Genomic DNA, 11,432 nt, shown 5'->3' with positions numbered 1-11,432 from the left:
CGCAACCCCCTTGCGTTGTGTGAACGAGGGACCATAATCAGCCCTTTACAATAAGTCCATTTGTCAGAAGAAAGAGAAACAACAATATATCTCTGTCGGTACATTAAGGATGTTCATAGAACCAAGTGCCAAGCACTAACACTCGCTAGGTTAACCCATTCCCCGTACACAAGGGTAGCTAGGACAAGACGCTACACAATTCTTAGTCCTATTTTTAAGTGCCAGGACGTACGACATACGAGTGCCGGGAGGTACGACATACAATAAGTGCGTACATTAAGTGCCAGGAAGTACGACATACAATAAGTGCGTACATTAAGTGCCAGGAAGTACGACATACAATAAGTGTGTACATTAAGTGCCGGGAGTTACGACATACAATAAGTGCGTACATTAAGTGCCGGGAGGTACGACATACAATAAGTGCGTACATTAAGTGCCGGGAGGTACGACATACAATAAGTGCGTACATTAAGTGCCGGGAGGTACGACACACAATAAGTGTGTACATTAAGTGCCAGGACGTACGCCGTACATTGAGGTACGTCCAGGAAGAGCGACCTCCCGAGCCGTGCTGAGAGGTCGCCCCTCTGTCTGAGCTCTCATTGGATCAACTGAAGGCCGGCGGATGTGTTGATGATCCACAGAAACACAAACACCGTTGGTGTGTGTGTGTGTGTGTGTGTGTGTGTGTGTGTGTGTGAGACGTGCATCGTACATTTGTCCGCTGGACAGCTTGTTTGGATTATCCGTTGTTTGGTTAATCTTCTGTCCTATCGCTGGACAAATTGTTTGGAACAACGAATCAAAACAAGTTGTTGCTCATGCAGAATGTGAGCGTCTGGGCCCAGCGCCCGGTCATCTCCCCTCTCTCCTAACGGTTTCATCCTGGTGTTTGACCGCAGACAATACACAGACTTCCTGGAGGACCTGGAGGAAGACGAAGCTCTCAGGAAAAACATCAACATCTTCAGGGGTGAGTGGCGGAACAGAATGCATATGGATGCGATAGGATAGACCAGGCAACCAATCGGAGTGCAGCGCTGGTAGATTCAACCTTCACCAAATCCCTTCCGACGTACCGCAAAGGTGTCTTCACCGCCGATGCTTTGAAGGCAGTTATTTGGTCTTAATCTAGAGAATAAACCCTCCAGTTAGTTTTATTAGCGCTACGATAGCAGATTCAATGGACAGCTGCACGTCAGCGGCAGCCATCTTGTCAAACCCGCCCTATGTTGGATAAACGGTTGTGATTCGCCCAACCCGGGCCAGATTGTAAATATAAAACAGACATTAAATAAGGGCCGTGTGCCATAGTAGAAAGGTTGTGGGTTCAACCCCCAATGTCAGCAGGCTCCCTGCGGCCACCCTCGAACCCCCTACCTGCTCCTTAAAGTTGTCGTATCATACCACCAGGTGTGATCAACCGTTACAAGCCGTTTACAAAATCGGCCTCTTCTGACATCACAAGTGGGCGTGTCCACCTAGATGTGTGACGGATAGATGAGCAACGTTAGCTACAGTCCACTGGGTAGGCTGGTGGGCTGATCTACCCAGCACACATCTCGATGGACACGCCCCCTCGTGATGTCAGAAGAGGCCGATTGTCAAAACGGCTTGTAACGGCTGATCAAACTCACACCTGTTGGTCTAGTATGTCCCCTTTAATGGCCGCCTATCTAAACGTAGCCAAGGGCTCCGGAACGGCGATGGGCGCCCCCTTGTGGCGGCGCGTTGAAGTAACCCGTGTGTTGTGCTCTCTCCCCCCCCCCCCCCCCACCCCCAGACACGTCCAGACCTCCCGTGGAGAGCGATACGGACGACGAGGGCGCGCCCTGCATCTCTCTGATGGAGATGCTGGAAGACATGACCCTGGCCGACGCCACGGGGGGAGAGGGCGCCGACATGATGACGGACTAGCTCCGCCCGCGCCCCCGCCCCACTCTGGAGGGAGGGGGGGGGGGCTGGCTTCATCTCTTCTGTGTGGCTCTTCTCCCTGGAGGAAGCGATGCCCCCGGTGTTTCCAACCCGATTGGGCCGGATTTCCCACCCAATCTGGCAACACTGCCTTTCTTCTGGACGTTCAGAGGTGTTTCAGTGCTGCTGACACGCTAGGGTGTCTTGTATTCACCGTACATCTCCCCCCCCCACTGGGCAAAGCAGGTAACTGCACCTCCGGTTCCCTCGAGGGACAGGAGGTGTGTGGAACTACATTTGAATAGGTCAATTACCTACCATCCCTATACCCAAATAAATATAAATAAATATTTACCCTACTGCGTGTTTACGCTGTGAGTTTGTGAAGGCCGATGACGTGGCGAGGAAACAGCTCATCGCCTCAGAAGTATCGGATGTAACCCCAGGCATGATGCCCGGGACCTGGGTCAGTGTTACTGGGACGTCCCCGGGTCCTTTGGAGGGGCCCCAGGGCTGTACCTCGTTATCGATGCCTTTCATGTAAACATTAGCCAACAACAGTCATAGTACTGTGTGAATGTGGTATCTGGGTCCTAATTGATTTTGATATCTTTAGTTTATTGAAAACTTGGTGAAATTATAAAATAACCTAAGTAGCCATTGGCCAATAAAAGACCCAACTTGTACTTCTGTCATCGCCGGCCGGACTTGGACCCCAGTGTTGGTCCGTCTTGGACCCCAGCTCTACTGTAGATACTACCGTCTACAGTAGAGAAAACACCTCTACTGCTCAAACCTCTAGTGTAGACACTACGGTAGTGTACTCTGTTGGTTTGAATTTGGTTCTCCTGGGAATGTTCATTGCGCTCCTGTGCAACACGTCACATCCTTAACGAGGGAGGGCAGATGTTAGGAATGTTCTGCTCAATCATTTAATTAAAGAGTTACCTATTCAAAATCAATGAAACTTCATACAATGTAGTCATTCTCTAAGCAGTTTGTGGTTCATATAAATGCCGGCAGTCAAATTACATGTAGGTATTGTTTGCAAAGTGAGTTAGTAAAAGGATTATTATCGAGACTTATTTCAAATTTTTTGAAAACTTTTGTGAGACAATTGAGAACCTCCTATGAGCCAAGTGCGGGGAGCTGGAACAACCACTAGGGGTCGCTGTTGCGTACCTGCACTTCTGAACCTCTGAGTCTGAACCGTTACTATGCCAAAGTCATGGCAATATCCACTGTAAACAAAATGCATCCATCCGAACTAAATTCAGATTATAATTGAATCAATTCAATTTGAAATGAATTGAATTTCAAATAAGTTTGCAATTTATGAGGATAATTGCGAGAACATCAGACGTGCGCAGAAGCTGGGACACCAAAGCGTCTTCTCGACATACAGAAAGTATCTGCCTAGTTATCTCCTTCAGTTGGGTGAATGCGTCATGAATCGATATCAGTCCGGGGGAAACCGGTTTACTTATATTCACGGTTTCCAGATCTACAGTAGGCCTATGCGTGGTTATCGGTGTGAGTGTGTCGCGGTCACCCACTGACCCGGGTCATCACAGGCAGGACTTGATTTCACCCTTCCAGATACGACAACACACACTTCCAGATAACCCAGCGTGGAGAACTTCAAGGCTGTTCATTCGGTGTTTGTTTTCCTGTGGACGACCGCGTCATAATAGCGACAGATGGGAACGTAACATTATTAATAAGACTTTTAATGAATCAAAAGTGTTGAATATGCATCGTGTTGCTGTTAATTTCTTCTCCGAGAAATCACGCCTTCAGAAACACTAATTTGTCTGTTTTAAAGAAGACGTACATTAGGCTCCTTAAATCCCATAGTGTCCGCGTGCCCCTGACGCAAGGGGTGGGCGTGGCGTGGTGCTGCGTCATGCTCCAGTCGTAGTGGCCTGCGTCCAGAAGACCTGCTGCTGCTTTAGACACCAGCACAGACTGGTCGTGACCAGACCTGCTCCTGCTTCACACACCAGTAACAGACCGGTGCAGACGGACAGCAGTGATTGAGTTTCCACTGATCCCCGAGCGAGAAGGTGAGCGCGTCCACCGCCTGGATATACAAACCTGTGTTGAGTCGTTTACTAATGAATAAAATGTATGCGTTAGTGATCGTTAATACCTAACAACTTTCATAATGTATAGGAAATTGTAGGACACTATAGCTTACCGATAAGTAGTTAAAAGTTATTTTTTTGCAGGGAAATTATAATTGGATATGATTTATTCAACTCGCTGCCTTTGGCTCCTAATCAGTTCCAGAGCATGACTGTATTCTGTATCATGAATACACGTCTTCCTTTTCATGTACTCGGTCAGTTGTAGAACCACAGCCACCGTCTGATGCGTCTGTCTAACACCTGCTTGCCACGCCCCCTTTACTGGGCCACGGCGTCTGTTGATTGGCTGTCGAGGTCACACCCAGACCGAACACACATGGGTCTCGGGTCGAATCCCGACGGACACCTGTCGGACCCTTGACGGTGTGAGCCCACATGGGTTCCGTGGGAGCTGTATCTTCGCTCTGGTTGGACAATCTTCTAAGATACACGCACACGTCAATCAAAGTGAGCGGTCAATAACGCAGATTTAGGCGGAACTATTTTGAGGGTAAATATGTGATAAAATACTATATGCTATTATAAGGATATTTTCGGATAAAGTAATAATTGATTGGCCAATATTTGGACATGACTATTTGTCTCATTATGCTTCAGCGAGCTGTCTCAGTCCCACAAAGATAAACACCATAAGAGAACGAATTGAGACATTTGAGGACCGGCCTACTGACTGAGGGCCCCTGGGAAGGCCTCTGTGTTGGGCATCACCTGGTCAAAACCATCCCACCACAGTCTGTGTAACAACAACTCTTCTGTTCTCTCTCTCCCTCTTCCTCTCTCTCTCTCCCTCTTGCTCTTCTCTCTCTCTCTCCCTCTCTCCCTCTCTCTCTCTCTCTCTCTCCCTCTCTCTCTCTCCCCCCCCTCCCTCTCTCCTTCTCTCTCCCTCTCTCTCCCTCTCTCCCTCTCCCTCTCTCTCCCCCTCCCTCTCTCCCTCTCTCTCTATCCCCCTCCCTCTCTCCTTCTCCCTCCCTCTCTCTCTCTCTCCCTTCCTCTCTCCCTCTCTCTCTCTCTCCCCCTCCCTCTCTCCCTCCCTCTCCCCCTCCCTCCCTATCTCTCTCTCCCCCTCCCTCCCTCCCTCCCTCCCTCCCTCCCCCTCCCTCCCTCCCTCTCTCTCTCCCCCTCCCTCTCTCCCTCTCTCTCTCAGGATGGCCCTCCGGGCCCTGAAGCAACAGCTGGCCTGGCTGTACTACCAGTACCTGCTGGTGACGGCCGTGTACGTTCTGGAGCCGTGGGAGCGCGCCCTCTTCACCTCCGTCCTGCTGTCGGCGGCGGCCATGGTGGGCTACACCTCCTACGTCTTCCTGCCCGTCCACCTGCGCCTGGCGCTGCACTTCTTCTCCGGCGTGTTCGGCGGGCAGGCGGAGAGCGCCGTGACGCTCATGAGCTGAGAGGAGGGGGGGAGGAGCCAGGGGGGGGGGAGGGAGGGAGGGAGGAGGGAGGAGGGAGGGAGGGAGGGAGGAGAGTCCAAACCTCCCTCTCCAAACCTCCAGCATCACATCCCACTCCTACGGTCCTTCAGCCCAGGTCAGCTGGTGTCCTCCTGGTCACCCTGACGTCCCCCCCACCCGACCCCCCCCTCCCCCACCCATAACCCCCGCCCCCACCACTGGTATGAGACACACCCGTTAGACTCTCAGGCGCCCTGCTGTCAAACGTCCAGGGAAAGGTCGTCCTCTTGTTGCTGTCGTGGTTCTGTTGTTCCGCGCTCCTGTCTCCATGGGGGTTCGTCTTCAGGGGTGACCCCTCGACACCCCGCCCCAAGGGAGGCTCCTCCAATGCTGCTGCAGCTTCCCAATCCATTGATTCACGTTCACGATTTTTCAAGTTGTTCGTCCATTCTACTTCCCTGCCTGCGGTTTGGTGCCGTTGAGCCCCTGGGCAGAGTGGGTTAGGGTCAGGGTTCGAGAGAGTCTCAAGACCGTCTGAGTGCTCTCTGCTACATGATAACACTGACCAACACTGAGATACGGCCACCTTCCCACCCAACCCGCCGCGGTTAGCTCTGCAGCCAAAAGCCCGTCCATGCTACACGTCCAAAATGCCTCCCATCAGGGAAGTCTTATTAAGCCATCGATCAAGACAAGTACAAAACAAAAGTGTGTTTCAACGTTTGCCTGTCAGCCTTATCGGCAGCCTTCCTGAGCACAGAGCTCAGAGCTCGCCAATGGACAAATACTGCAACGACAAAACCTTCCCGAAGGCGTGGGACGCCGCCTGGGTTTATTATCACTCCCCAGCGCAATTAAAGGTCACATGACCGGCCTACCGTCCTACCCCACAGGGGAAACGCAGAGACGGAGTCAAATCACTAGTGGGGGGGGGGGGGGGGGGGGTTCTGTCACACTTTTACACTTTAGGTGAAGGGCTTGTTGTCGCTGATCAAATTGAATACCACTTTATTTAAACGGTATTATATGTTTATATTCATGGTAAAGCTTGGCTGGTTACAATGTTGATTACCAACAATGATTATTTATATTTTTCCTCTTGTTTTCTGTTGAATCTCTGTAATGAGCTAATGAGTCTAAAGGGATGTCAACTTTTTTTATACATCCCACTGTGCAACTGCTTTATTCAGAAAATAAAGGCACCTAGCAGTTGGTCTCAAATGGTTCGTCTGCTTGTCTGTTCACACCCCAGTAGTCATAAGGACATTTCAACATTTGACCTTCTAATCATTCTAGGGACATGTAACTTAAAACACAAGTCTGAGACTGAATTTGATCATGCTGATGGTTGCCAAATTACCCAAAAGTAATCTGTGTGCCCTTTTGCCACCCAATAGATCCAATAGACTCCATTCAGAGCAGGACAAAGAGAGCCACCAAACCGGTTGTGTGGACAGGGAGAAGAATTACCAGGGGCGCATTCCTCGTCTGATACACCACCTGTGACCCCCTGAACACCACCTCTACACCCCTGATCCACCACCTCTACATCACCTCTACACTGCCTCTACACCCCCTTATACACCACCTCTACACCCCCTATGCACCACCTGTAACCGCCCTGTACAGCACCTTGAACACCCCCCGGTAGTATCCGCTATTTTACTGTCAAACCTCCACGTTATGTTCTCGGTCCTAACGGCTCTGGACCGGAGCCTGCGCTTCCTTCAACCTTCAGGCTCCGAGAGGCGACTGGTGACCGCTGGTGAGGAACGGTTAACAAGAACCTTTGATCCGGAGGACGCCGCTCGGGGGAATGCTCCTGGCCTGACCCAGAGACCCAGAGGACATGTGGCGGCAGACGGGCCGTCGCTCTGAAGAGACGCAGCGGTTCGTCAGCGTGACTCACCATGAAGCTCCACCCTGCTGTGTTCCACGTCCTCCTCCTCCTCCTTTGACCGACTGCCAACACAACTAAACGCAAGGTTGTCATGCATCAAGATGAGTTACAGTCAGATGAGTTACAGACAGATGAGTAACAGTCAGATGAGATACAGTCGATATCTGACGATATCTGATGTTTGACCAAGATATCATAGATTAGGATGAAGTGCATTCTGTTTGTGGTGCTTATGAGGATGTTGTCGGGGACGTCCTGCTGTCTCTAGTTTACGGCCGACCAAGAGGTCACATGTTATCAGCTCACTGATGTCAGCTCTCCACTGAGCCGGCGGATGTGCTGCGGCATCGGCTGTGCTCCCAGTACCCCAGTACCCCAGTACCCCAGTCCTCCAGTCCCCCAGTCTCCCAGTTACCTTCATTCAGGGAACAGGGTTTCCTCAAGAGTCTCCAATGACAAATAAAAACTCTGGTTCACATTCTCTCTCCCTCTCTCTTTCTCTCTCTCTCGCTCTCGCTCTCTCTCTCTCTCTCTCTCTCTCTCCCTCACACCCCTCTCTCTCTCTCTCTCTCTCTCTCTCTCTCTCTCTCCCTCCCTCACACCCCTCTCTCTCTCTCTCTCTCTCTCTCTCTCTCTTTCTCTCTCTCTCTGTTCAAGAAGAGCATCACTCATTTGATTCATAATTTGCCTAGGACATATTTTTAGTGTTTGCGGGCTTTCACTTGGGGTGATGTTACATGTATTTAGAGCTAGTGGCTCATCCTGGGCAAAGACGCACAGCGTGGCCTGGGTGAGCCATTTCAGGGTGGGGGGGGGGGGCATGTTGGTTCAAGGTGGAAAAGAGACTCATTGACTCCTTTCACCAAGACAAAGAAAACCCTTACAGGGCAAAGGGAAGCATCTGTGTGTGCGTGTGTGTGTGTGGCAGTGTGTGCGTGTGTGCGCGTGCGTGCCTGCGTATGTGCTTGCCCGCATGTGAGACCATGTGTGATAGTGTACTTTAGACGATTTGTGTGTATGTGTGTGTGTTTTAGCCTGGGTATACCCATGCTGCCTTGCGCTGCCTTTTGCGCTGCTTGGCAGCCTGGATTCCATGGATCCGATTTTCGCCTGAGATAGGGAACCAATCACAGAACGGGGAGGGACGGCAAGACGATGACGACGTCTATGCGACACACCGAAGCTTGTAGTTTACGGATCCAAAATGGCAGCAGACGCGTTACCTTCCGATGCGGCCTTAGATAGTGTTCTAAGTAGTTTAGAACGCAAGTTTATTTTGAAAAAATAGCAACTTTCGGCGTTAAAAGTCTTTCATTACCAAGAAGGATGTCTTTGCCCTGCTACCAACAGGCTTTGATTGGCTATGAACTATGTACAGACTCATATGATAGACATTTGTAGCGCCCAATAAACGGCTCCGTGCAATCGTAAACCACGCCTCAAATACGAGAAAATGAATGTGTGGTTCCCAGACCTCATCTCAATCTAGATTGAGATGAGGTCTGGCGTTAGCCAGGCTATGTGTGTTTCACAACCAATGCGATTATCAGAAACGTTGCACTTTTTACAGACTTAAAAAGACGGACATTAATAGAGTGAAGACATAAGCATGACCTCCGGAATGGGAAAGGCCAGCCCCATCAGGGCATCGGGGGGTTAGTAAGGGCATACTGGTTAGTAAGGGCATAAGTGCATACTGGTGAGTAAGGGCATACTGTTTTGCACGCAATGTATGTGAATGCGTCTCTATTGTCCTGTCGTCGTGGTAAATGGCAGCACAATAGCAGCAGCCCTCATCGCCATGGACACAGCCGTTGGCGTGGGGCAGCAGAACTGGGGCTGACCCGACGGGTAGAAACCTGAGCTGTTATTGTTTACATTGAGACCGTTGGAGAGAGAGTGAGAGAGAGAGGGAGAGAGAGAGAGAGAGAGAGAGAGAGAGAGAGAGAGAGAGAGAGACAGATGGGGAGAGAGAGAGAGAGAGAGAAAGAGGGGGAGAGAGCACACTGAGAAGGGAGAGAGGTTCAGTTGCCCCAGGTTGGAGGTTAGAGGACTAGGCCCACGGGTTTCAAACTGTTATGCGTTGCTCCAACTTTGAAAACAATGCGACACATTGGAATTCAGTTCGAGCTTATTACCGTGACATGCCTTCTATATTAACTATGATCAACACGCAGTGTGAACACAACTAACAGGTGTCAGGTCAGCAGTTCAAACGATCACCTTCCAAACACTGGAGGAAACAGCGGGCTGTGGAGAGTGGTGTTCACTAGGCGCCCTTGTGTGGTGTGCCAAGATGTCTGGAAACTTTAGCCTGCGCCATACCCCGGGAGCTGCCATGAAAGGGCCTCACTTTGCTGGGTTCTGGAAGGAATTGCGCTGCTAAAGCAGAAAGGAACGAGAAGGAAGTGATGGATTAGGCTATTCAGTTGGGTGCAGTTTATTCCGTGGACTTTGTTTGTCTACATTACGTTACTATATGCGAGATGCATTCCGGGCAGATAAACAAATCCTTATGCTTCAGTCCTCCGCGCCCCACCCGTCTCGCCAAGGCAGATAGCCCACATAGTGTTTGTTTATTTTGTGCCTAGCCTCCTCCATCAAAGCCCAACAGCGCCCCCTACCATCTGCCTTATTGAACTGATAAGTCTCTTATCTGAGGGTCAAAGACCGACCACAGCTCGATTCACAGCTCGAGCCCGATTCATTCACATTCACATTCAGGGCCTTAGCAGACACTTTTGTCCAAAGCTAATTTGTCAGAAGAAAGAGAAACAACAACATATCTCTGTCTGTGCAGTAAGGAAGTTCACAGAACCAAGTGCCAAGCACTAACACTCACTAGGTTAACCCGTTCCCCGTATACAACACAGATAGCTAGGATAAGACGCTACACGATGCTAAGTAGTATTTCGAAGTGCCAGGACGTACAACATACAAGAAGTGTGTAAGAGCAGTGTGTGTGTGTGTGTGTGTGTGTGTGTGTGGGGGGGGGGGGGGGGGCAGAGTCTAGTTGAACTCTGAACAAGAGCCTTTGCGGAAGCTGGTGTTTCCCTTGAAGACTTGGATCTGTGTTCCGGTTTCCCCTGGAAGAGCAAACACAAAGGGTTGAGCTTCAGTTCATGGAGATGTTCGACTGAAAGGAGAAGAAGCCCTTTAGTCCCGTGTGGCAGGGCGTGGCCAGGGGGCGGGGCTTGAGGCCCGTCTCGCTGATCAGCCGTCGTCATTAGCTGCTGCTTTGAGAGATCCTGGCTCTCCTTTGATAAGGGACCGTCCCGTGGATTGGCCCGACCGTGGAGAAAGAGGAACAGTGGTTCAGACAGAATGAACCGGCTTCAGCGCAGCTTCCCAAAGCAAGGCGGGAGTGTCTTGTTCTTTGCTATCGCCCTGAGATCCCATGTGTCTAGTTGTCCATTCTATGCTCATTGGTCTGACTGCTATCTCAGATCTTCCTTAAGGAGGAAATACACCTCCCTCAATGCAAGGCCTCTCCGCTCCCCTGTCTGCTCGGCTGCACCTGCTGAGGGAGTGACCTGTTCAGGGGGCATATGGTATGCCTTATCCCTTAGATGTGTGTGTGTGTGTGTGTGTGTGTGTGTGTGTGTGTATGTGTGTCTGTCTGTCTTTGTCCGGGCGCATGTGTGTGTGTGTGTCTGTCTGTGTTTGTGCGCATGTGTGTGTTTGTCTGTGTGTGTCTGTGTGCTTGTGCGTGTGCGCATATATGTGCGTGTGTTTCTGCGTGTGCATGTGTGTGTGTTTGTGCGTGTCTGTGAGCGTGTGCGTCTGTGTGCGCGCATGTGTGTGTGTGTGTGTGCGTCTGTCTGTGTTTGTGCGCATGTGTGTGTTTGTCTGTGTGTGCCTGTGTGCATGTGCGTGTGCGCATGTGTGTGTTTGTGCATGTGTGTGTGTTTGTGCGTGTGTCTGCGAGTGTGTGCGCGCGTGTGCGTCTGCGTTTGTCTGTTTGTGTGTGTGTGTGTTTCTGCGTGTGCATGTGTGTGTGTTTGTGCGTGTCTGCGAGCGTGCGTTTGTGTGTCTGTGTGTGTGTGCGTCTGTGTGTGTGTGCGTCTGTGTGTGTGT

At 50.8% G+C, this 11,432-nt stretch overlaps 2 protein-coding genes across 2 annotated transcripts in view; both read left to right on the top strand.

Annotated features, from left to right (window-relative positions):
- The window catches only part of nmd3 (NMD3 ribosome export adaptor), a 15,090-nt gene extending 12,830 nt beyond the window's left edge, over positions 1 to 2,260 (top strand). Inside the window, exons 15-16 of the mRNA XM_079732457.1 lie at positions 906 to 976; positions 1,787 to 2,260. Of these exons, the coding sequence (XP_079588583.1) occupies positions 906 to 976; positions 1,787 to 1,920 (205 nt within the window). The 3' untranslated portion in view covers positions 1,921 to 2,260. The remainder of the gene's footprint in view (positions 1 to 905; positions 977 to 1,786) is intronic.
- Positions 2,261 to 3,885: 1,625 nt separating this feature from the next.
- On the top strand, positions 3,886 to 5,455 carry sptssb (serine palmitoyltransferase, small subunit B; the record flags this gene model as incomplete). Its single annotated transcript, XM_079732479.1, has 2 exons — positions 3,886 to 3,983; positions 5,212 to 5,455. Exon 2 carries the CDS (start codon positions 5,213 to 5,215, stop codon positions 5,453 to 5,455), a length of 243 nt encoding a protein of 80 aa, XP_079588605.1. The 5' UTR covers positions 3,886 to 3,983; position 5,212.
- Positions 5,456 to 11,432: the final 5,977 nt, after the last annotated feature.

This window comes from Pollachius pollachius (genome assembly GCF_949987615.1).
Source record: "Pollachius pollachius genome assembly, chromosome: 3".
Classification (NCBI taxonomy): Eukaryota; Metazoa; Chordata; class Actinopteri; order Gadiformes; family Gadidae; genus Pollachius; species Pollachius pollachius.
This window is presented reverse-complemented; position numbering and strand designations above follow the sequence as displayed.